A 26,906-nucleotide genomic window follows, 5' to 3' on the forward strand; every position below is an offset into this window, starting at 1 on the left:
CCTGGCAGTAAAAGAGTGCCGAGTCCTAACCACTGGACTGCCAGGGAATTCCCTGGGTTACCTTTTAAAATATGAAGATTCAGTCTCTTAAAGTTTACATAAATTTAGCTATAATGGCTATGACCACAACTTATAAAATCCTGAGAGTACAAGTGAACGTCAAAAAGATGGGATTTGTTGAGCATCTCCTACAACAAGGAACCCTCTGAAGTCTGGAGAACAAATAAAACCAAGACACTATTAAATACAAGACACTATTTTATGGCAGATATTAAAAGAAATAATCTATAACCCCAAGGTGTGGTATTTCATAAAAATATCAACAACTGAAACGTGTTCCTTAGTAAGACTGTCAAAGAAACATGTTCCTTAGTAAGACTGTCAAAGACTGAAAACATGTTCCTTAGTAATAACTGTCAAAGGTTAATAGTAAGACTGGCAAAATCCAAATTGAAATAATACAAAAGATCTATTCTAGTAAACAACAGAATGAAACAATACTTTATTCAAGCACTAATATATCTAGCGAATTCCTCACCACTAGACGTAGTTAAGTATAGCTTGGATACTTACCCAATAAAGATGATACAGGGGAGAGTCAACTATCAGACACAAACACCACAAACGTGAAATTCCATGATTCAATTAAATTTCTTACAAAGACAGCACCTAATCCACTACCTATCGCTACTCAAGGCTGACTCGCATTTCACCCCTAGAATCCAAAGACTCAGCATCTCAGCCCCCGATTTTCAGTTCTGCTGTGATTAACAGGCCAGGCAGTCACTTTTCTAACATCTAACTTTCCAGAGAGTTTGCACTCCTTACCACTGTAGTAATGACACTTTCAAGCTTCTTTATTTTTTTCTGCAACAAACTGAAGACTCTTGTCGCAAATGGAAAATGAGTTTCTTTTAAAGACGAACAGCAGGAGACAAGTACAGCCATGATCACGTGAAAAGTCACTTTCTGCTTCAGGCTAAAGGACTCCTTTTCTCCAACACTTATTAAATCCTCCACCTTGAAAAATAAACAGACTCCGTGAATGGTAGCTCTTGGTTTGCATAAAAACAATTTTTTCTACCTCTGCCTATCTAGGTATCATGTATTTCATATTTAGAGTGAGATGATAAATATAAAACCTTAAAAAAGTAGTAAGCATTGATTTCTGGGTAACCATAAAAATAAATAATTTCAGAAATTATAATGAACACAACTGCACTTGCCAACTGGATGTTTTTATGCCTTTAAAAGATTTACTAAGGCAAAAGAAAATTTCTCCTCTTTTAGATATTTTAACAAAAAATATGACTTCAATATTTTAAATGAGAGGAAAAAAGGTTAAAAAGTAGACATTATATTCCTACTGGTCCAATATACAACTAGGATGAAATAAATTACATAAAATGTTAAGGATTTCAAACAACCTGCAAAATATACTAAACACTATGCTTTTAAAACAAAACAAAGTACTCAAGAATGGAAAAGTTATTTTAAAAAAAGAAGAAGAATCTAGTAAAGCAAACACTGAGGATCCAATAAGATTATGAGAAGGAAACCCAGGGGGTTGACTTCGACAACATACCTACCATCTTTAACATTGAAGAGGGATCCCCTGAATTGATATTGTCAGCCAGCAACTCAATCATCTTCTGACTTGCTACACCAATTAGTTCTCCTGACTTTGTGCTTTTAATCACATTTTCAAGAGCTGTTTAAAAAAAAAAAAGGAACTGAACACCAGAGGGCCCTTATGTTACTAACACTCACCTAAATATCACGTCAAGTAAAGAATTTAGGCAAAAGTCTTATAATTTTCCTACGAAGTTTTGCTTTTTCTTTTTCTTTTCATAAAATTACGAATTCTTCAGTGGGTCAGTGTCCTTTTCACTGTATACTTTCCATATTAGCAAAAATTTTAAAATATCTTGCTGGCATGTAACACAATGAACAATTTCAAATAACAATCACTGCCAATTTTGAATTATGGTTATCTTTTTTTAAAGTGTCACCTGTTCACTTTTTCTAAAAAACAACTGAATTTCTTACCTTCTTTCCAGCCTCTTAATAAAGGATGCAGAGAGCAAATTCCTGATTTTGATAAATATATAGCCATTTTCATCTCAGCAGATTCCATATCATCATTGCTGATGACCATAAATGGCAGCAGGTGCACCACCACCTGATTCGACAACTTTTCATTTTCACTCAGTATCTCTGCTTTAATTAGTATGTCTGCTGCTATCTCAAGCACGTTGTACCTAAAAGATACATAAACACATTTGGTTGAGACATATTAGAGACTTCAGTTCAGCAAAAAATCATCGTTCCATTTTTCCAGCACATTTTTCCAGCTCAACTGACACCATCCTGGTCTCTTTAACAAACACATTATTGAGAAATATCAAGATATCACTTAAAATCCATGCTAACAAAGGAGTTATCTGGAACATTAATTTTAAACCAACTCTGTCAAATCTTTCTTTTTGAGAAATCATTAGGTTAACTATAACATAAGACATATCACACTATACATCTCAACTCCACTAGAAATCAGAGATTCACTCATCAGTTCAAAAAATATTATCTGAACACATACTATATGCTAAGAACTAAATAGGACACAAAAACCTGTAAGACATGCTCTCATACTCTAAGGAGCTTAGTCACTTTTTCATGCAAAAAGCTTAGGTGCCAAAAATGAAATAACAAAAGCTCATCAAAACATTACAGAAGGTATCATGTGATTCTGAGCTTATTTTTTACTTATTTGTAATTGTTTTAATTATAAAGTGTAATGTACTATCCTTGTAAAATAGAAATACATTATATGAAGTAAAAAATTAAAGCTCCTTCCCATCCTACTTCCCAGATCTCAGTATTATTACATACATTATACACTTCTTTTTCCATTTTATTAAGAAAAATTTCAAATATAGAGAATATTACAACAAATCCATACAAACCCAAATAAAAGTGAACTTGATATAAGAATTTCAGGCACTTCCCTGGTGGCGCAGTGGTTAAGAATCCACCTGCCAATGCAGGGGACATGGGTTCAATCCCTGGTCCGGGAAAATCCCACGTGCCATGAAGTAACTAAGCCCGTGCGCCACAGCTACTGAGCCTGCGCTCTAGAGCCCGCGAGCCACAACGAGTGAGTCCATGCGCCCAGAGCCCGTGCTCCGCAACAAAACAAGCCACTGCAATGAGAAGCCCACTCGCCGCAACTAGAGAAAGCCTGCGCCCATCAACGAAGACCCAACGCAGGCAAATATAAATAAATAAATAAATATATTAAAAAGAAAAGAATTTCATTAATTTATTTGTATGAGGAGATACAAATACATACCATCCCTTATTTTTTGAAAGTTCTGCTCTTTGAAAGAGATTCAGGAGATGTGAAACTGTCACTTCTGAACTAAACTGTTGTTTGAAAATCTAGAGAGAAAAAAATACCCATAAATTTTTGCTTGCTTCAAATATGGTGCTTGTTAAACGAACTTTAAAAAATTATGAATTATAAAGAATTTATCTCCCAAGAATTCCAGTATAATTTAAAAGTTCTATGAGAGCAATTTCACAAGAGTGCCATTCAGGATCCAATTTCCCAGGATCCCTACGTGTTTACTACTGGTAAAAATTCACAAAGCACTTTTCCTTTTTAAAAGAACTTCCAAATATATAAAATTGTATGATCTAATTACTCCCATGTGCTTTCCCCAACCAGGCTTAAGTCTGTGCTCTCAACAGAACAAATTTCCAGTGAAAGAATAACTTCCAAATACGCTGCTGCCTAGAGCAGAGATTCATGTGAGAAGGGTAAGTAAAAATTTACAAACAAAACATGCACATCAATGAACAACAAATTCACTCACCTCAAATGCACTTATAGCTGACAAGACAACATCTATGCTATCATCACCTAATCGGGTTAAAATAGCTTCTTTAATGAAAGACTCATCGATACTCTCCTGAGCAATAGAAAAAAATATTAATTTAGTTGTTGCTAAAACCTCTGAAGACTTTACATTAGAAAGAAAGTATGGTCTTGTGAAAAGCACTCCAAAATTCCAGTTAAGGAACACAGGTTCTGCTGCCCCAGATGCGAATTCAAAACTAAGCACACTCGCGTTGAACCAGGCAAACTCTATAAGTCCTTTTTAGATGAATAATTGTTTGGTACAAACTCTTTCCAGTTTCCATTGAAAATATAATAAGATGTGCAATTAAAATACAATTTTGCATTAAAGAGTTCATCTTGTTAAAATGAGAACCTAGATTTTGGGAGAGCACAAACTAAAGAACCAGAATGTCTAAGTTTAAATCCCAGTTCCACCACTTACTAGCTGTGCGACCTTGAGCAAGTTACATAACCTTCCTAGGTCTCATTATTCTCATCTATAAAACAGGGCTAATAATAATACCTACCTCAAAGGGTTGTTACAGGATCAAATAATACATATCAATACTTAAAACAGTGCTTTAGACATAGTAAGCAGTGTTAAAAGTCAGCTTTTAATTTTCACGGTTTTTACAAGGATGATGACACGTGCTGATGACAGTGCAGTCTGCCCCCAAAAGTTCATATTTTTCTTTTAAGTAACAAAAGAAAATAAAGCATAAAATCATTCACAATAACAGAAAAATAAGACTGCTAACCAAACTGAATATATCTCTACCTGTAGGTGGTGAAAAGAAAAAAAACAAGTAAATAAGCCCACAGAAAATAATTTATGTCGGAACATTGGGAGACAAAAAGTAAAATCCCTAAAATTCATAAAACTGAAGTCAAAGTTTAATGCCAAATGCCAAAATTTTCTCAAAAGCTAACAAGTAGCCAAATAGCTCAATGTGGAATTCGAGAACAGAACAGAACCTATGTCCAGACATTAACAGAGAAGGGAAAAGGAAATCAAAGCATGCAAAGACAGACATTAACTGCAATTACAATACTAAAGCCTCTAAGTTGAATGTATACACTGCCCTTCACTGAAAAAACTAACAAGTCCAGAGGAGGACAGGGTAGGACGGGATTAAGAGTAAAAGCAGGAAGGATAAGAATGGCTTCAAGAATATTAGGAGATTCCAGGAATCTCGCTTTTTATTCTAGGCGCTGAAATCTTCCTATTACAACAAAAAACAGTATTCACTGAGTTTAATTATCCAACAAATCAATGAGACAAACCTACCAGCAATTTATGAAAGAAACATAATTTGTACCAGATCAGAAATGAATCAAGCCAAGCAATATTTTTCAAATTTGAATACGTCTACCACTTTAAAAATTATGTATAACTCTTTAAAAATATAAGAGAACAAAAATATTTTTAAAGTATTTTTAAAATTACCAATTGAAAAGTAAAAAAACTAAAGAAAAAGACAGTAAAATTTAAAATTAAATAAACTTAACGTGGTAATTATGATTAGCTGAAATTAAATTCTACTTGTAATATGAATCTGGTTTTAATGGCCATGACACAAGTTTAGAGTTCAGTGTGTTTATACTACTATGTGCTATGGAGAAACTAAACTCTGGTAGCATTTTTATCTAGTCTAGAAATTTTCCAAATATGCAAACGGTAGTACATGAGATGATTTTAGATATTAACAGATGAACATTCTTATTTCAAACTGTATTACCTACAATAAAATGTACATACAATTAGCACTTCAAACGCATGATTTAAAAGCTATGAAAAAGATGAAGAGGATAAAGAAGTATCAACTACTAGGTATAAATTAAGTTACAAGGATATAAGGCATAGCACAGGGAATATAGTCAAAATTTTGTATTTACTTTGTATGAAGTATATAATCTATAAAAATATTGAATTACTATGTTGTGCACTTGAAATATAATATTGTAAATCAACCATAACTCAATTTAAAAAAAAGAAAGCTATGTGAAAAAATGAGTCCATTTAAAAGAAACTAAAGAAAAATTAAAAAAAATAATAACATCAGTGGTCAGCTAATACAGCAAAAAATTTGCTTGAATGACTAAAGTTTGGAAAATACCGCTCTATTTGAATCACTGCAAAGTCTTTGTAAAATATCATTTTGTTCCAAAGGCTTTATTTACAAATTAAGTCAGCTTCTGTACTTACTATTAGGAGCCACCAAAATTTTAAAGCCAAATGCAACTGGCAGGTACCGAAATCATGAACAGGGCTCCAAAAGCTATCATTCTGATGTCCCCAAACACGCTCATGTTAAACTTAAGACTATCAAATTCAAATTTCAAAACTAAAAAATTCTCAGATAATTTATGACCCTCTGTAAATTAATCCATAAATCCCAGGTTGAAAAACTCTCAACTAAAGCTAACCTAATCATCTGCAACGTGGAAACATACACAGGTTAAAATGGTGGCTTCTGGCATGTATGGTCCTAAATCTTTGTCCAACGAATGCCCATATTCTTTATTAGGCTTATCTCTATAATTAAACAGTATTGATTCTAGGTGGTAACTTCAATTTCTTATTCTAGAATTACACTGCTCATCATAAGGGTAAAAACATCACAAATGAAGGCTATCTGACACAAACCTTTGATGTTGTCATGACATTTTTCAGATGATTAATGGCCAGAAGTCTCACAGGAGCAAGTGGATGATTCAGACTGAGCATCAAGGAGGTATCAGAATCTGCTAAAAACTACAGGATTCAGCACAATTACCACATGATCTCGCCATTCAATCTGAGCAGCACATGATCAAGAAGAACCAGAGAAAACCACCCCGAGCTGCCCAACTTATTCAGTAACAACCATCTAATTTCAGAAACCAAAAAGTACACCAAACTGAAAGTAAAAAGTAAAGCACAATCTTTGTCTCCAGAACAGAGTATGAGTAACAGCAGATAAAAATTTGTTTTGTAAATGTTGTGATTTCATGTATACTTGTGTCTACATGTAGGTTTAAATTAGTGAAGTAATTCTATGAAGTGATTTTGTATTCTTTACGTATATCTGATTCCAAGGTGAAAAGCACCTAAGATAAATCACTGTATTAGCGCCTAAATGAAAATATAAATCAAAAAAACTGATCACTGAAGAGAATGCAATTCATCTAAATGATGTAACAGTGACACTCAACTTAGTGACGACTTTATTTATGTATTGATAATTAGACTACGAAGGAAGTCTATCAACATATGGTTTTGGAAATGGAATACCATTAAAGACAAAAGTCTAATTATGGAAGAGAAAAACCCAAACAATCATATTTCTCTTCCTAACATTTATTTTCAAGGCTAATTATAAGAACTACTTAAATGTCTAACTTCTAGTATAAAGACTTAGGGCGAATCACCAGAAAATTTCTGAAGTTCTAACATAATCATGAAACAAAATCCACTTCCCTTTTCCTAATCAATGACTTAAACAGCCACACGTGGCTGGTGGGTTCTGCGCTGGAAAGATAAGGGTACAGGAGAAAGACAAGGAACACTAGAAACCTACGTTAGGCCATCTTTTGGTGATTGCTGATGAGCATCATATATACAAAATTTCCAAACGCTTTTCCAGAAATAAGTATCAGGTTCACAGTTATCTAAAAATCACTGTACCCTTCTCCAATTATTTAATTCCTGCCTCAGAGTCTTACTTCAGCTAACTACGCAAACTGTATAAAATCTTCTCTCTCTATGAAACTTCCCCAACAGAAGTGAAGTAGCAAATTTCCTTCCAGAGCTTTTCAACTAACCACACAAATACCCATAAGTGTCATAATTCCCCCGAAAAAAAAGTTACCTGATACTTTCCACCACTTGCAGAAAGAGAGATAAATTGGTGAAAAAGCTCCTGTTTTTTTAGGTCTGTAATTTCCTTTAGGCGTTCCTCTAATACGGCATCTAATGTTTTGGGATATCTGGGATGAAATTAAAGAGTTCATTATTCGTAACAAAGTTATTAACCACACACACCATACATGTATAAAAGAAAAAATATAATTTTTTAAATTACTGAGATTGAGACTTAAATTTTTGACAAATGGAACATATAAAACCAAATGATATTGATCAAGTTTGTTACTATGACTCTTTCAACAACAGAAAGTCTATATAAAAAAAAGTATACTCTCCATAGTCCCCACACAACCCCTATTTTCCCTTATATTTCAAATATATTTAAATCCTATAATTGTCCTTTCCTGAAAAGGAGAACAGTATCTTTACAATTCATTCACCATATTAAGTTGTGACTTGTGAATCATCTCTTTATAAAACAAGAGGTACACATTAAGAAGGGCACAAACACACACACAACTCACCTGCTTTCTACAAGTCTGATAAGTGGAAGAAACTGCTCATTAAGCAAAGATACTTTATTAGAATCGATTTCTTCCTGTGAGCTATATGAAATATACTCCTCAAAAAGAAGGCTGCAGAACAAAACAACGCAGACATGAGAGTTACTATTTATTGAATACCTACTACGTTCTAGGTGCTTTAGAAATATTCTCTCTGTCAGACCTCTACAAGATAGAAATTAGACTCATTTTACAGATACAAAAACTCAGACTAAGAAGTCTTATAATTTGCCTGAGGTCAAACAAGAACAGCAACAAGAGGCAATCCTCAGTGAGCCCTATTGAGCCATAAAAAGTAGAGCAGGTTTTCCACCCCTGTCTGAGTCCAGAGCCAAGCTCTCAACAGTACTTTGCATATTTAACCTCATTAAATTCACAAGCCAACTACGGGAGCAAGAGACAAATGACACGCCCACCGGATAGGTACCTGCCCAACGATACACTACGGCAAACCGAGATCCACGCAGCCTGACTGTCAGAACTTACTATTCTACTAGCCGGAGGCGATAAGATTTAAACCTACAACTGACCACCATGACTACATTCTTTTCAATGCATCGAGTTGCCCTTCGAATAAGAAAAGAAAACAGGAGGCTGAACTACCTTTACTTCATGCCAACCCTCAATATTAAGTTTCTAATTGATATTTACTGATTACCAACTGTGATGTATTGTTTCAGGCATTTTGGTCCACTTAGTACTAGGAAATTTTAAACCACCACAAATTACATGTAGTATAACCCAAATTTACTTTCACTATTAACTTTCCATGACCACATATAAGCACTAAAGACAAACAAGAGAAATTACACGTTCTGTTGCCACAATTATTGGACTAAGTACTTATAATTAGATGAAATGGCATGGACAAAGCAAGAAATACATTATAAAGGGATACCGGAAAACTGTTAGCCAACCCTCAAAAGTATACTAAGCCACAAAAATACAAATCAAAAGCATGTCAAAAGTAACAGCTTACCTAGCCAACAAATGGTCTAAGTTGTTCTTCAGGTATATATTTGTAAGTATGGCTTCTAAGAGTCTCCTATAGATTTGACCATCCATCTCTTCAGTTTCTTCCCCTAAGCATATACAGCAAATTAAAATTGATTGGGGAAAACTTTTCCCGCATGTGTATGCTATTAAGTTTTTTTACAGCAGAAAATCTTTCTACAGGAATAACTTCAAAACATATATATAACGACATCCACCTTTTTACCTATTTTCAAAAGTGTACGTCACCTGTTTAGTCATTTATATCTTTTCAAACCACTTTTGTATGCATTACCCTCATTTATCCTTTACCTGAAATTCTCTACATTTTTTAAAAACAAGTACTATCCATTGTAAAGCAATTATACTCCAATAAAGATGTAAAAATAAATAAATAAAAATATAAAAAACAAAAAAAACAAGTACTATCTTGCCTCTCTCGTGAATGAAACAGAAGTCCAAAGAATATAGTCTTTCCCCAGGCCACACTACAAGCGGTGAAGTTGGGATCTGAATCTACATCTCAATAAACTATCCTGAATACAGGCTAAACTTCATCTCAAAGCCTCCTTACCGAACCAAGAGCTGTCATCTTCCATTCCACATTTATGAATGAACATGAGCCCTGGCTTCATTACTCATCACCATCAGAACAGGAAAAGTACACTTTCATTCGTGCTAGTCATGTTTCTGAAACTCACGTTTAAACTGAGATGGAGTTAAGCAAATCTTATTTTCCAATAAATGGAAATGACTTTCTTAGTATGTCTTTCTTAGTCCAGTAGCAACAGGAGTTGCTACCAAGTATTTCTTCCTTGTCTTTCTATATTTATTGAAGGGTGAAAAACATATAATGCAAATAATCACCTTCTAATTAACTTTTGGGCTTTTTTTAAATTTGGATTTTCATGCATGAGATTTTCTTGATCTTATATTTTCAATGACTCAAGGGAGAAAAACTGTTTTGGCAACTGGATATTTATTGTAAATGAATCACTAAAGTTCATTAAATACCTAAATGAGAAGGGAAAGTTGTACTGAGTAGTGTTCTGTTTTAAAATAATTCCAGTCTTTTTCATGTAGAGACTGTGTGCGAACACATGTTAAAAAAAAAAAAAAACACTGAGCATATTACTCATTTTACAAGGATTTCCTTTAAATCTGCTCCCCACCTCAAATGTTTCTCTATTCATAAAAATAGATACATTACACAAAAACAATTAGCAGAAACTCTAAGTATCTTAAAGATATTAACAAGGATATGGTTCCTATTTTAAGAGAATCGCATCTGAGAAAGGAAGTTTCTGGACACAACATGTAAAACCACATACCTGTAACATGATTAACAATGGAGACAACCAGATGGGGAAGCATGTAACGCAGAAGAGGACTGATGTCGTATGTTTCAGAAATCCCATGAAGTAGTGTAACAAGATCAGGAACAGTACATAAGTGAGGAAATGGCCTTTGAAGAAGCAAGACATAAGATGTTGATTTCACAAGTTAGACAATGAATGGCAATTTTTAAAAATAGTGTAAAATTTATCTTATGAAAAAAAACTATTCAAAATAACTTCATTCACTTGTAATTATCACTGCCAATTCAATTATACGTACTTTTTCCCCAGGCTCTCTGGCTTCTGTCTCTGCAGGAGCACTATCAAGCACCCCAATCCATCCTTGACCAGAGAGGGAATTCTGGTCAGTGTTTTGATGATCTGTGAAGCCAAGGAATTGACGAAGGTATCTTCCATGGTCACTTTCACCGAAATCTGACATATTATCATGTACGTCGCAGCTCTGTAATCTGGTAAAGATGATTTCAATCCCTAAATATATTTTAAAATATAAGGGAAAAATGACAAACTGTGTTATTTTATCCTACTTAAAATGTTACTTTACTTTGACAAATTGGAAACGTCATAAATTAGAGATTAATACAACCTAACACACACTGAGAGTCAACACTCCTCGGAAGTGAAAAATCAAGATGTTGGCCCCTTTTCCTGAGGGGACATGGAAATGAGACAAGTCTCTTGAATGACAGAAGGGATCTCAGAAGGTCTCCCAACTCAAACCTCCACAACACATCCTAAGAGGAGCCAAGGAGTCTTCTTTTATATGAAAACATCCACCTGTGTAAGGGAGACTTCAATCAGGAACAAAACAGTGCCTAATTAAAGACAATAGTTTTGGGACACTGGTGGGAAGCAAAGCAGTTCCTCCATCGGGAATCTGGGACAGTGGGAGGCAATGAGGCACTTGGGGAGAAGAAACACTGAGAAGCAGAAGTCAATGCAAATGGAATGGTAAGAGAGCCTCTGCCCTGATGAGATTTTCTAATCCGTTCTCTTTCCGCTGAGGTAACATGACTGCTAAGAAAACAGATCTGGGAGAAGATGGCAGGGCCAAACAGCCAACATTTATCCCTAAGGAGCCCTAAGATCCCACTCTGGTAAGTTTTTAAGAAGTCATATTTTTTACCTATAAATTAAATCTCATTAACCACCTGAAATAAATTGTCAATGTAAAAACATTGATGTCCACGTGAAATTTTCAAAAGCAAGAAAATTCCTTCAGGTACAAAATAATCTACTTTACACATGAGCAGGGCCAACCTTTTGAACATATGGGAACAGCTTGGCGACTATATTGTCGGATAAGTCTTCGGCGGTCACCAGAGCAGACACGATGGTAGAAGCATAGAAAGTTAAGAGCACCCTCAACTGAGCTGAGCTCCCAGGATACTCAGCAAAAACCTGGAAAAAACCACAAACCACACACAGTTTTAAGAGTGAAAGGCCAATCAGATGAAAGTATAAAAATATTTACAGCCCTCCTCAACTACTTCAGGCTGACACTTTAATTTTACCATATGTAACATTACATAAACACATCTAACAGTTCAATGAAATATGACAAGAATGAACAACCTTCCTGACATTTTTAGACTGTGTCTTTGTTTAAACAGTCACTGTAAATAGAATCTGGCCAGGAAGAGAATAATTTATTTTTGTAGAAAAACAGCTTTGCTGATGAAAGACTGATCACTGCTCATGCTCCAAAACAGCAGATCCTTTAAAAAAAGGGCACTTCTTCAAAGTCCCACCATTATTAGAGTAGGCCTTCATTTGTTTTCTGTATGAAGAGGAAGTTCTAATGGAATTATATGTTCATGAAACAATTTACTACTCACCTTCACAGATTTTGTCACCAGACTACAAATGAAATCCATGAATCCAAGATCTTTGTAGCAGTGGGTAACCAAAGTTCCTTTAGCTAAGGGCACTCCAGATTGCTATTATAGACAGAAAGAACCAGCTATTACTTAGGACATTCATCAACTCATCATTATTTTTAAAGTACCTACCAAAGTAACAGCTTCAAACTGCTGCAGTTCATAAATACGAAATATAGTCTTTCCTTATCGCTGTTGGTAAAGATGAAATTAACACATAAAATTGTGCAAACTTTAGAAATTCAAGAGAAGGCCAAGCAATGAGTGTGGATGTACTCAGTGAAAAACGCTTACTTATCACGTGTTGCATTTTGATATGTATTTATCTAAATCTGGATTCTCTAGATTCTTAGTAACTCTACTGGTTAAATTTGGTTTTTGAGCCAATGTGCTATGGTTCTGTCACTGCTTCAGAATAACACAAGTAATAGAAACAGAGAGGAACACGGTCAACTTATACTGCTCTTCCCACTGCCTAGCACTATGCATGGCATGTATTAGTGCTCAATAAATTTTGAATAAATCAATGAAAAAATAATTTGAAGTGAACTTTAATAGGTAAGGGGGGTTTGGATACCTGAAACAAGTGTGCCTAGAGAACAGCAGGGTCTGTGTGTAGACTAGGGGAAAAATAATTTTGATGTTATTAGCAGAGTGAACGTCGAGTAGTTGGATTAAGAAGCTTTATTTTAGGTTGGCCTTCTCTTCTTGAACATTCTTTAAGTTCAAGTGCTTTACATTCAAACACTTAAATTTTTCTTCTAATTAAAAATTCCCATTCCCTTTCTTTTTACTAATTCTGACCATGGACCTCCTGTCATCACCCATCAAGTTAACTCATTCCACAGGCCCAGCCTGTTAACCTACTTTCATCTCCATTTGCCCTCCTGCTGGCCTGAATCGCCATGCTCAACATTCAGTAAAACTCTTGCTAACAACATACATCTACTTTCCTCTACTATAGATGCAAACAAAGTGATAATGGCAAGTCAGTTGTTTTACTACAAAATCATGCTATCTGATCTTAGCCAGAGCTATCCTGTAAGACAACCATCCTATTATTCATCTATAAATTAATTTTCTAGCATCTTCTTCACAACTTTAATAATTTCCAAAGTCCTTCAAGTTATCCTTATCCCTTTAATTTTTGTAAGTATTTTATGCATTTCTTCACCTCTAACTTGTTTTAAGCTTCTCAGTTCCAAAATTTAAAATGCCAGACAGCACGGTATAGTGGAAAGACAAGCTTTATAATCAGATCTGGATTCAAATCCCAACTCTGCCACTTTAGAGTTACATGAACTTTGGCAAGTAACTTAATTCTCTGAACCTGTCCTCATCTGTAAAAATAGAATTTTGTGAGAATCCAAGATAATACAAATTGCCTATCCTGATATCAGGTACTAAATGAAAGCCAGCTATTATTCATAACAGTTTCAACTGGAAGTTAGGAAATAAAAGTGATGGAGGTAATACTTGGTCTGCTCTCAGGAGCACCAAAGACTTAATTTTTTCCAAATTATACCTTTAATGAAGGTTTGCAATGATTATAGATACATGTCATTCAACAATCATACCTTAACTGGCAATAACCAGAACCACTTGTGCTTTGAATTATTAATTTTTAGAAGCTGTATAACCCGCACAAATATTCTTGTCTCGTGGTATGGGAGAACACAGGCAATGAGGCTATCCTGATTATAAAGATGGATATGGAACCTGGGGAAAAAAAGCAAACAATTCTGACACAAAACTTACAAGCGTGTATTTCCTTACATGTCCAAACGGTGTATCAGTGAGCTAAACCCACTTAAAGCAACCATACAACTATAAGCAAAGTATAGCTCACTTAAAGCATAGGCATGAAAGTACTCAACAGGGTTTGCCAATTCTCATGCAGTAGCATTTTAAAATATTCACTATCAAAATTGACATCCATTCACTGTCTCTCAACTTTTTTTAAAAATCCATTATTACATTAACGTGACTTTGGGATCACTGCAGTCAAACCAACAGAAAACCAAACTGGTCAAGTAGGCAGCAACACTCAGCTTCTCTCCATGCTCCAAAGTTCACCTTCCACAGCTTAGTTTCCTCACCTCACCTAACTATCATAATCCTAAAACCAGAAGACTAATTATAAAGAAAATCATATTATCTTCTCTGAATAAAACAAAAAGATCAAATTACAACCATATTTAATTTGTACATGAACTTTACAAAACTTGGTATTGGTCATGCCACCCTAATAACATAAAACAGATTTATTAACTCTGTCAGATCCATTACATCCTGTCTAGTCTTTAAGATCTAACTCAAATGCATTCTTTTTCAAGATGCTTTTCTTAATTCTCCCAGCCAAGTGATCCCTCTTACATCTGTCTAAACTCTCCTATCCTTTCACCTGTACCTTTCTTACAGCACCACACCCCTTGCCTTTTATTAGTTCTATAATATGGCTTTAGTACTAGCCAAGACATCACTTTCTCCATGAAGCTCTCCTCAACTACTTCAGGCAGCACCACATGCCCCAAACTTTGTATACACCCTTATTGCGGCATTTCTTTCAAAAGAGTAAGAAAGGGCAGCCTATTCATCCTTGTATTGAACTTACTGTTTGCTAAATAAATAAGTTACCTGAATTAATAAATGCAAAACCAAACGTAAAAAATACTCCTTACAGTAACGATCTATTTGGGGTAAATTAAATGCTAGAAGACAGAGGGAAATAGTACAGGTTTGATTTTTTTTTTTTTTTTGGTCTGATGAATCTAATGAAACGATAATGAGAAGACCCAGGTTACACTTATGTTTTCTCAATGATTCACTGGCTTCCCTTACCCCCATGCCTCTAATTAATGAAGTGGAAGCCTTTCTACTTTTAAAACACACATAGGAGAAAAAATTAAAATGTGTCAACTATGATATAATACCAATGTAATACAAATAAATGAGAAAATAAACTGAATAAACTTACTGAGACAATTTCCAAAGTAAAGATCAGACCTTGGAAACAAAATTTGCATCTCTGCTTACCAGTCATGTGACTCAGCCTACTTAACTCTTCTACACCTGTCTTCTCAACTGTAAAATGGGGATAAGAGAAGCATCTCCCCACAGGAATGTCGTGAGCGCTGAGATAATGCACACAAAGTGCTTACCAGAAGGCCTGGTGTACAAATGTTCAATACATATTAACTATTATTGTTTTTCTTAAGTTATGGTATTTTAGAGAATACTCTTAACCTGTTCCCAAACCTTTTTTTTTTGTTGTTATTTTGGCAAGAAGTTTAATAACATACTTTGCCCCAAATATGCAGTAACAATTTGTAACGGCAAACTGACACAAGCCCCTCAGAACTAATGAGGCTAGACTATTTACTCAAGATCTTCAGTAGTTCTACTTCTCAGTATCAACAGAAATGAGTTCAACAGTAAAAGGGCATGCTTACCTCACCCAATACAAATTGTGTTAATCTCTTAATACACCTGATTTTTCAACTTTAAACTTTAAATTTAAAAAGATCAATGTTATTAGTCCATAATTATTTCCGTAATTCCATTTGCTACCTGTGGATCAACCACTCCAGACACTTCTGTGCCGGCTTCAGCAGGAAGTAAGGAGATAGGTGGATAAGAAATAATGAAATGTTTTCATCCAGCTGTTTGTTCACTGCCTTGGTCTGAACGCTCCGCTCCAAGGTTTTTGCTAGCTGGCTGAACAACGGTGCTTCAAAACGCTCAAAGGAAGGATCGATACCAAGCAGCTCTTCCAGGCCAGTGCATCCTAGGAAAAGGCCACTTTATTTAACAATTCTTTGCGAGCAAACTCATCTCACTCCTCTTTTACAGTGTTACTTTCGCCTAAAACTCTCTGAATTCTTTTAGCATATGTAATCTGTAATACAGTCTCAAACATAGATTTCTAGTTTCCAACATAGAGAATAAATCTCATCTCACCAACTAGGAGAACAGAAAGTACCTTCTGGCAGGGGGCCTTTTTTCTTTTTTCAATACAATACAATTTCAATACAATAATTAGGCCAGTCCTAGGAAGGCTCCTCCCCAACCCTCCAGCCACAGCCTCCCCCCTCTTTTGACTGTTCCTCCTTTCTACAGCTTAGACGACCCCCCAACCTTGTTTATCACCTGTGACATTCAGATGCCGCTGCCTATATACATTTCACGCATCTAGCGCATGGCTTTTTGTTATTCTCTTTCCCCTTAACAACGTAAATGAGGTTAGCAAGTTAGAAACCGCTAAGGAAGAGGGCGGGTCAGAAAAGAAAACAAGAAAATACACCAACATCCAGGAAACACACGCTTCCCAGAGCTTTCCTAAGTTAAAGGGTAGCTCACCAATGGCAAAGGCGGTGTCCCTGTCGATGGTGGCCGCTTCCTTGGGGTCAAACAACAAAGAGGCAACTTCATCTCTAGATAAGAGGCTGGGATCACTTTGAGGGAGGGCGAGTCGTTGGAGCTGCTGAGCTAAGGACGTCATCTTTCAGGCCAGCGGATTTCTAAACACACAGGCTAAGAAACATAACCCCGTGAGAAGCCTCTACAAAATTAAGAAGGTGGCTTAACAGTAAGCAGCAAATGTCTCACGTACAAGCAACTTTCCTCCGTACTCAAGGCGGTCGCGGGCACATCACTTGCTGCCCAGGGACTCGCGGACGCCGGAGGTGCAAACACTAAAGCAACAGCGTTAACAGCTAATTACAGCCCCGGGGGCCGCGCCGAACGTTTCTCAGCCACGACTCCGCGGAGACTCGAAAACCCGCGGGCACCTTACGCTCCCCTGTATACCACTCCGACCCACAGCTCCTGCTCACCCGGAGCTCGACTTGGGGCAGGACTCAGAGGCCAACGAACCTTCACAGCAGGTCCCACGTGGTACCAATAAGTCCAGCTCTCGCCCGGAAACGTGGACCACTCCTCGGCCGAACTTCCGGTTTCAGGCACTACGGCAAGTGAAGAGGTACAAGCTTGCCGGAATGAGAAAAGACGACTCCGCCCCCAAGCGGTGAAGCCCCGCCCCTCCGCTGCGCGGGACTTCAGGCTCAGGATCTGCGGTCCGCTAGCTGGGAGCTAGTGGTTGGTTCGTTTTTGGCTTGTGGCTGGAAGTTTCAGTTTCTGGGCGGGCCTTTTGTGTGCTTTAAGGTTCTGTAACCGGAATCATTCATTCAACATATACGTATCCAGCTTTTACTAGGTACCGGCAGCATCGCGCAGTGATGTCACAGCCCGGGTTCATATACCCACGCTAACGCCTTTGGGTGGTGTGAGCTACACCGAATTCTCATCTCTCTGTTTCTTACCTCCTCTATAAAACGAAAAGAAGCTACGAATTTCAGGCGATGAGCTACTGATCGCGGTGCGAGCCGCTCCGCACATTCTGGACACACCCTTCTAGGGGCTTGGGGGCCGTCCCTTCCTCCACTTTGCATTCTTGGAGGCCACGCATTGTTTTTTGTTTGTTGGTTGGTTGGTTTAAACTAAGCCTGGTGAGAAGTAATTTACAAATGAAATCACACACTTCACTTTAGCAATTCGATGAGTTTTAACAAAAGAATAAGCAGGTAACACTATCTCCCCATTCAAGACATAGAAAGTTTCCATCGCCCCTAAAAAGTTCCCTCTTGCCCCTTTGCTGTGATGCCCACCCCACTGCCGGCCTCAGATAACCATTGGTCTTCTTGGTGTCACTATAGATTGGTGTTGCTGACGACTGTCCCATATGGATATACAACAATCTGTTCCCAAAGCAGCAGTATGTGCCCAAATGGAGTGAACTGGCCTCTCCAAGAAGCTGCACAGGACACAGGAGTGAAATTGGATATCCTACCTATCTTTTTTGGATGCATTCGTTGCTCTTAGGATGTGGAGCTCTTCGATGCCAGGGTGTCAGTATTCCTCCTTGGAGACTGTTGGAAACAGAGTTACAGTTTGAGGGGCTCACTTCTATACTCCGTGCTGATCTCTCCCTTTTGTGAACACAATCTTCCGTTGTGCTTTGCTTTAACAGCATTTAAAACAACCAAAAAAATCTTTTTAGTTATTTCTACAGAGTTAATAACCTCCTTTTGCATGGGGTGTTGATTGCCTTGTAGTGTGGTTTTTCAAGTTCTGGTGGTATCTCTTTCATCCTTAACAACAGATCTCTCAAAGGAATTTTTTTTTTCTTTACAAAAGCAGTCAGTTTGGGGAGAAGTGAAAGTAGTGAGAAATGAAAATCAGGCCTATTTTTATCCACAAAGACATATTTGGTTTTTTGCCTAAAAAAAAAAATCCTCATATTTTTAAAAGCTTCATGAAAGTGAAAATAAATGGAAAGTTACCGCAAGTATTTGGTTCAACCACTTTTATGTCAGTTCCAATGGTGTATGGTACCGTGTGAATTTTACTTTAGAAGCAAACTAGCAGGGCTTCCCTGGTGGCACAGTGGTTAAGAATCCGCCTGCCAATGCAGGGGACACGGGCCCGAGCCCTGGTCAGGGAAGATCCCGTGTGCCACGGAGCAACTGAGCCCGTGCGTCACAACTACTGAGCCTGTGCTCTAGAGCCCGCGAGCCACAACTTCTGAGCCCACGTTCCACAACTACTGAAGCCCGCATGCCTAGAGCCCATGCTCTGCAACAAGAGAAGCCACCGCAATGAGAAGCCCACGCACCGCAACAAAGAGTAGCCCCACTCGCCGCAACTAGAGAAAGCCCACGCACAGCAACGAAGACCCAACACAGCCAAAAGTAAATAAATATATATTTTTAAAAAGAAGTAAACTAGCAAAGAAAAAGAACAAGTCAGAGATCCATAAACGTAATATTCATTTCAAAAAGCTTTGATTTAAAAAAATATGCCGTGATCTTGAGTTACATCTTTTTCTCCAGAATTTCTCTAGAATTCTCATCTAATTTCTCCAGAATTTAAAAAGAATTCTTTTGATATATTCCTAATTGTTTTCTGATTATTACCACCTCAGTTTTTGTGATTATAAGCCTGTCTCCTGGTTTGATTATTCAGCCGAGGACCAGAGCCAGTGTCCTTTCTCAGTTGTTATTTGAATTTAAAATATTGGTTATAGATCATCTGTAGCTCTGCAATTCCTCCTATCTTATAATCCTTTTAACGCCTTGTGCCATTTTACATTCATTAAATCCAAAATTTTAGCCGTAGTAATACATATTTCTTTTTTTTTCTTTTTTGCGGTACGCGGGCCTCTTGTGGCTTCTCCCGTTGCGGAGCACAGGCTCCGGACGCGCAGGCTCAGCGGCCATGGCTCACGGGCCCAGCCGCTCCGCGGCATGTGGGATCTTCCCGGACCGGGGCACGAACCCGCGTCCCCTGCATCGGCAGGCGGACTCTCAACCATTGCGCCACCAGGGAAGCCCGTGATACATATTTCTTGATGCAAGTGTAAACATTGTTTTCAGAGACGGTATTTTAACCATGCATTCTTACATCTTATGGGGGATGTCATATGGCAGAGTGATGATTCTACTCCTTATTTCAGTCACTCTTCATAGCAAGGACTCTACCCCCAAAAAGCAAATTCATAAGTGATTTGAATGAATGAGTTCTTTTTAAAAGGATTTTTAAAAAGGACTTTTAGGGCTTCCCTGGTGGTGCAGTGGTTGAGAGTCCGCCTGCCGATGCAGGGGACGCGGGTTCGTGCCCCGGTCCGGGAAGATCCCCCATGCCGCGGAGCGGCTAGGCCCGTGAGCCATGGCCGCTGAGCCTGCGCGTCCGGAGCCTGTGCTCCGCAAAGAGAGAGGCCACAACAATGAGAGGCCCGCGTACCGAAAAAAAAAAAAAAAAAAAAAAGGACTTTTAAAAAGCCCTTCCTCACCCCACTCCCCTTTAATCCAGAGCATGGATACTTTGATTCATTCCATGTGTACTTTATACCAGGCTAGGCATATGGTGGTGAACAAGACAGGTAAGTTCTCTACTTTTGCGGAGCTTACACCCCACCAGGAAGAGACAGATAAAAGGCAAACAGGTAAATCAGAAAACCATCAGGCAATGTAATAAGGGGTCTGATGACAAGAATACAAAGCCATATGATAGGGGTCACAGAGGGAGGGCATCGTTAGTCTGAGTGGTTGGAGAAGTACCCTCTGAGGAGGGAATATTTATGCTAAGACTTGAGTGACACTTCTTGATAAAGTGGAGATATCTCCAATCACATTTACTCCATTTACTCCAATCACAAGAGGGCTAATTTCTGCCCATCAAATACACCATGCTTGTATTTTCCTCATGTCACTTACGGCTACCTGAAATGATCTGATTTGTTTGCATATCTATTTATTTCTTGTATCCCCTCACTAGAATACTGTCTCCATATAGGCTGGCATGGAGCCTGCCCCTATGATATTGGAGCCAGGGCAAGGATACAGAGGGGCACACACCTGTCAGTCTAAATACTTAAGAGTTATAAATCAACCTCACACACGGTTACCTCGGATATGTTATAACCTCCGATTTTGACAAGTAAACAATTATAATGATAACATGAAAATGTTTTCATACGGCTGAAAGACAGCAAAATACAAAAGATGGCAGCATTTAATTACCATTGTAACTGTCTGGGTACAATATTGATTGGCTGATGATTGTGGATGAGTAATAAAGATATGTAGAGCTAATACATATCCTATATATTTAGCCCATAAAATTTTGCCTTCATTTCAGCAAAGTTACCAATTATGTTGTTTAATCCAGACTTGCATTATTTGCGTTCTATTGGCAAAAATGATAAAAGAGATTAAAAAATAAAATTTAATTACATTCAAAGTGCACAAAATTTGAATATATTTTCAAAAAATATAAATTATGTAAAAATAAATACATTATATTTATTTTTTACTTGTTTTCAAGAGAATTATCTTCAAGAACGCAAAAGTACAGATTATAATGAGAACATTTTAAATAAAATTAAATTAAGTTAAAGGTTTTTTTTTAATTTTTTGGAAAATTTTATAACCTTACTTCAATAAAATGTTTTCATAAAAAATTATTCACAAGTTTATTAATCCATGTCTTTCTAGTTGCCAGTGTAAAGAATCAGTATCACCCTTCATTCATGTTATATCTATATCTACCTATTTTTAAATGTAAGAGTCCTATGAATTCTTTAATGTGGTTAAAGGATCCTCAGTTACCACATCCAATTTTTGAGAACATGTAGTACAGTAATTCCTGAGTACCTCCAGAACCATAAATTGGAAAACAAAAGGAAACAAGATGGGCTTCCCTGGTGGCGCAGTGGTTGACAGTCCGCCTGCCGATGCAGGGGACACGGGTTCGTGCCCCTGTCCGGGAAGATCCCACGTGCCGCGGAGTGGCTGGGCCCATGAGCCATGGCCGCTGAGCCTGCGCGTCCGGAGCCTCTGCTCTGCAACGGGAGAGGCCCGCTTACCGCAAAAAAAAAAAAAAAAAAAAAAGGAAACAAGAAATTACATGTTTGGAACTACTTAGGAATAATACTTTACTATGCAAAAATGTAATGTGTACATGCAGTCTGAAAGGAAGATTGTGACAAGTTCATCAATTTATCCTTTCTCTTATCTAAGCACTTCCAGATTCAAATCTTCCCCCTACTCTGAAGCAGTGTCCAGAAACAGTACAATCCACAAACCAGAACATTCAAACAGGCTTTTTTCTTTTATTTGAGGACACAGGTTAAGAGACCTGTTTCCCTGAAATTTAAATACAAAAATCAGAGACTGGAGATTCAGAGTTATAGGATGTGCAGACCTAAGTGGCAGTTTTTGAGGGACAGGCTTCTACATTAAAAAAAAAATTATTTCTTATGTATTTGTGATATCCATGCTCAGACCTTATGCTGGTCCAAGGATGGTGTTGAAGACAGGGCGTCCTCAAGTTTATGGCTGAATCCCTGCTACACAGTAAAGTGCATGGTATATGGCTGACAATAAATATTTATGAGCTGAACAAATGAATGAATGAATGTAAATATGTGTAAGCTCTATCTGTATCTCCTTCCTGTTCAAGAAATATGTATCAGAATGCAAGTAAGAGTAGCATTGTTACAGGAATAACTTAGAATTATTCTAACTATAATAAAAGTAAATCATTCAGAAAATTCAAAATTGTATTTTTAGCAGATTATTTGCATCATATATTACAACTGATGGCATACTGTCTCCTTGAAAATGTATCTATTGATGACAAACCAAGTAAGATGTACCTAATTAGCACTGTAAATGCAGCATGTGAAATCTACATTTTAGTCAAGTGCCAACAAATACATGACTAGTTCAATGACTGAGAAGTTAAGAATTTGTTTCTTCATGTTGCGTCCCAAACAAAGTAATCTACATTATTATGAGGTTGAGCACTGTGGTCTTGCCACCCAAAATTGCAATGATTTTTCTGGTTATTTTGAAAGCCATTGGTAGGGAGCTGGGAGTTGAAAGAAATGGCTTGGAAATCAACCAGAGCAACTGGTATAATTTCAGGAACCAGCAGATGGCACCAGAGCATCTTCCTGACCCCGGAGTGCATTCAGCTATACCTCCAGGTACCTTCTGTGGAGCAGCAGTTTTCTAACTTTTAAAATTTGAAAATGATGTACAATCATATAAAAATTGGTTAATTAACTCTTCCATATATTATAACATGTAATAAAAATAATGTTTTTCAACATTATTTTAGAGAACCACGGGACTTTAAAATGTTTATATTTTCTTAGCTAATGAGAAGCATTCAAAGTCATCTGTTTGATAAGTACACTAAACGGTAGGTGTGGGTAGCCTGAATCCACCTCCCGCCCCTGCCCCAGGCCCATCCTAACTTAAGTTCCATTGAATATTTGCCACTGGAAAGATTTTTTTTGTTTAGGGTAATGGTGAAGTAGAGAACCAAGAAAGCCAGCAAAGTGGAATTAATAGGGTTATCAGAAAATCCAGGAAACTTTGGGTGGTGCTGGTGGGGGAAGGACTTGGCTCTGTGTGAGCTGGATTTGAAGAATGTGGGGCAGAGAGAGGAGTTTTGGGGATAAATTGAAGAGCAGTTCCCTGTGTGAGATGATATTAGATAGACAAGAAGTAAATAGAAAAAATAAAAATCTTTTGTTTTGTGTTACATTTGGATTCTTCCTTTGGTATTTTTAAAAGAATTCTGTGAAGATTTCAATTTATTTTCAGTTCAATTTGGGATCCAGACTAATATTTCTTGTAGTGTAACTCTATGTTGTAGCCAGTTTCACGACCCATTTTATGGAATTATTTAAGTATTGTAAATAAAGTGACAAAAATACCATTATTTCCTAGTGACATGATTAGAAAAGTCAAGGGTTCAGTTCTAAAAACAACTGGATATAGTATAGAATATGGGAAGCCAGATCAGTGCAAGTATATACACACAGACGCACAGGCACACATGTGGCGTCACGAACATTTTATCTGTAATTGTAGAAAAACAAATTGACAAAATAAAGGTCAATTTCCGGGCTTCCCTGGTGGTGCAGTGGTTGGGAATTTGCCTGCTAATGCAGGGAACATGGGTTCGAGCCCTGGTCTGGGAAGATCCCACATGCCGCAGAGCAACTGGGTCCGTGAGCCACAACTGCTGAGCCTGCGCGTCTGGAGCCTGTGCTCCGCAACAAGAGAGGCCGCGATAGTGGGAGGCCCGCGCACCGCAATGAAGAGTGGCCCCCGCTTGCCACAACTAGAGAAAGCCCTCACACAGAAACGAAGACCCAACGCAGCAAAAATAAATAAATTAATTAATAAACTCCTACCCCCAACATCTTCTAAAAAAATAAAAAAAAAAAGGTCAATTTCCAATAGCAAACACATACACAGAAGTACCTGAGAGAAAACTTATATTCACAAGATCTTTGTGAAGAAACTATAAAAACCTTTAGAAATTAAAATGAAAGATTTGAATGAGTGGTGAAGATTGATAGCTATATTATGCTCCTGGATAGGAAGACAAATATTATATAAAATTTCTGTGGGCCATCCTCAAGTTAATTTCCATATTTAATTCAGTCTTAAGAAAAATCCCAGAATGGTTTTTTAAATTTGACAAAATGCCTCTTAAACGGATATAAAAGAATAACAGAATAAAATTTAAAATTCTCAGAGGAACACTTAATGGAAAAGTATAATAGGGAAGATTAGCATTATCACATATTAAAAATATATGACAAAGCACCTGTCAGTAAAAGAGCATAGCTCTGGGGCAAAATTAGACAAATAGATCCCCAGTACCCAAGAGGTGATCCAGAAATAAACTCCAATTTAAGTGCGTGTTTAAAATAGTGCAATGTAAATATCAACAACAATCAGGGAAGAAAATTTTCACTAATCAATGTTGGGGTAAATAATTTGGATGGAGTAAAAAAAAATCAAAATAGATATGCACTTCAACCCATATGAAAGAAGGGATTCCAGATACCTAAAGAAATTATAGTTCTGAACTGAATGGAGTAACAGGTACCATTTTTACACTCTCACTGGAAACAACCAAAATGAGGACAAAATATATGAAACAATGGCTTTCAAGACACTGTACATCAGGCAATTAAGCTGCCAGTGATCCTAGAAAGACATGACATAAACGAAGTGAGCCCCATGGTTGTCCCAGTTTACTGCCTTGGGAGAGTCTCCTGGCTGCAGCCCAAGAAGAGGAAACCCAGGCAGAACACAACGGACCCTCTGAGTTGAAGAAATGGAGCTAAGAGTCCAGGGAGGACAAGGTGGCTGGAGATTGTGGGTCAGAGTATGAAGTATGAAGAAGTATGAAGAAGAAAAAACCTCAGAGAGGGCTCTGAAGATATGCAGAGGGTCCGCCTCAGGTAATGGTCAGCACTTGCTTGTGAGGAAGCTATCTCAAGCTGAGGAAAGAGTCATCTGAAAGGATCAGAGGGAACAATATCTGTATTCACCAGGAATGAAATTCTATCCAATCATGAGGCTTTCATCTCACTCATGTCACCAGCGAGATGAAAGTCTCATGACTGGGTAGAATTCATGGAAAGATCTTGCCTCAGAAGTGGGGAATAATTGCCCCTGACTGACCACTGCTCCAATCCCACCTAACATCTTAACAGCAAGACATGGAAGATGAAACTGTTTCCAAGTAACCTAACTACATTCCAGAGCAAAACTCAAGCATGTCTAAAGGAAAACAAAAACAGCCAGCACCCAACAAGGTAAATTTCACAATGTCTGAGACATGCAATAAAAAAAAATTATGAGGCATGCAAAAAAAGGAAGAAAACACAACATGCAGTGAGGAGAAACATCAATTGAAACAGACACAGAACTAACACAGGTGTTAGAATTAGCAGACAAGGACAATAAACAATTGTTATAACTGTATTCCGTATGTTCAATACGTTAAAAGAGATATGGGATACTAGAAAGAAAAGAAAAAGACCTGCATTGAACTACTCGAGAAGGAAACTACAACGTGTGAGATGAAAAATACACTGCATGGGTATAATGGCAAAGTAGATATCACAGAAGAAAAGATTAGTGAATTTGAAAGCATAGCAATAGAAACTATTCAAATGAAACACCCAGGGAAAAGAAAATTTTTTTAAAAAATGAACAAAGCATCAGTAAACTATGGGACAACTTCAATTGGACAATGTATTTGTAATTAGACTCCCCAAAGGAAGGGAGCAGGCAGAAAAAACATTTGAAGAGATAATGGCTGGACATTTTCCAAATTGATGAACAATGATGAATCCATAGATCCAGGAAGCTCAATAAACACCCACACAAGAAACAAGAAGAAAATGACACCAAGTTTCATCATAATCAAATGCCAAAATTTATATAAAAACTTAAATATTAGAAAACCCAGAAAATAATGGAATTGTGTATTTATCAATTTGGGGGATGTCATGAGAGAGGACTTCCTAGAAGTTTCAGAAAACAATTATTGAGGAAAAGGTCAGCAGGTATAACTACATATAAATGACAAATTTAAGTAGTTCTGCTTTTTAAAATAACATGTAAACAAACTAAACAACTTTTAAAAGACAATCAACAAGAGTGAGAAAACAGAAAACATAGAAGATAAAAGATATTATATATGTACATATGTATGCATATAACACATAGCTCATAATAATAATGAGAAAAACACTAAGATTTCAATAGACAAACAGCCAAAAATCAGAAACAAATGATTCACACACACAAAATCCAATTATTAAATTTACAGGAAAATGTTGAACTCTGTTAGAAAGCAAACAATGTAGATTAGAATAATGCACCAAATATCTACTAAATTAGCAAACTTCTTTTACAAAGTAATATTGTTTATTCCTAGAAAAAGCAGATTTTTAATTTATATTTTCATGTATTACCAGTG

General features: G+C 37.1%; 1 protein-coding gene across 5 annotated transcripts in view; it reads right to left on the reverse strand.

Annotated features, from left to right (window-relative positions):
* HEATR1 (HEAT repeat containing 1) overlaps positions 1-17,500 on the reverse strand; it is a 47,919-nt gene extending 30,419 nt beyond the window's left edge. For 2 of the 5 annotated variants that reach the window (XM_032608332.1, XM_032608336.1), the window contains exons 1-17: positions 17,381-17,500; positions 16,905-17,078; positions 16,116-16,332; positions 14,123-14,264; positions 12,504-12,605; positions 11,926-12,066; positions 10,925-11,136; positions 10,639-10,772; positions 9,294-9,396; positions 8,276-8,386; positions 7,756-7,873; positions 6,552-6,659; positions 3,879-3,974; positions 3,353-3,441; positions 2,050-2,261; positions 1,590-1,711; positions 829-1,020 (exon numbers count right to left, since the gene is read on the reverse strand). In XM_032608332.1, coding sequence (XP_032464223.1) covers positions 829-1,020; positions 1,590-1,711; positions 2,050-2,261; positions 3,353-3,441; positions 3,879-3,974; positions 6,552-6,659; positions 7,756-7,873; positions 8,276-8,386; positions 9,294-9,396; positions 10,639-10,772; positions 10,925-11,136; positions 11,926-12,066; positions 12,504-12,605; positions 14,123-14,264; positions 16,116-16,332; positions 16,905-17,046 — 2,241 coding nt within the window. In that variant the 5' untranslated portion in view covers positions 17,047-17,078; positions 17,381-17,500. Of the gene's footprint in view, positions 1-828; positions 1,021-1,589; positions 1,712-2,049; positions 2,262-3,352; positions 3,442-3,878; positions 3,975-6,551; positions 6,660-7,755; positions 7,874-8,275; positions 8,387-9,293; positions 9,397-10,638; positions 10,773-10,924; positions 11,137-11,925; positions 12,067-12,503; positions 12,606-14,122; positions 14,265-16,115; positions 16,333-16,904; positions 17,079-17,157 lie in introns of all 5 variants that reach the window. The other 3 variants (XM_032608334.1, XM_032608333.1, XM_032608335.1) reach the window with 3 other exon arrangements.
* Between the last annotated feature and the right edge of the window lie 9,406 nt (positions 17,501-26,906).

Source organism: Phocoena sinus, chromosome 16 (assembly GCF_008692025.1).
Source record: "Phocoena sinus isolate mPhoSin1 chromosome 16, mPhoSin1.pri, whole genome shotgun sequence".
Taxonomy (NCBI): domain Eukaryota; kingdom Metazoa; phylum Chordata; class Mammalia; order Artiodactyla; family Phocoenidae; genus Phocoena; species Phocoena sinus.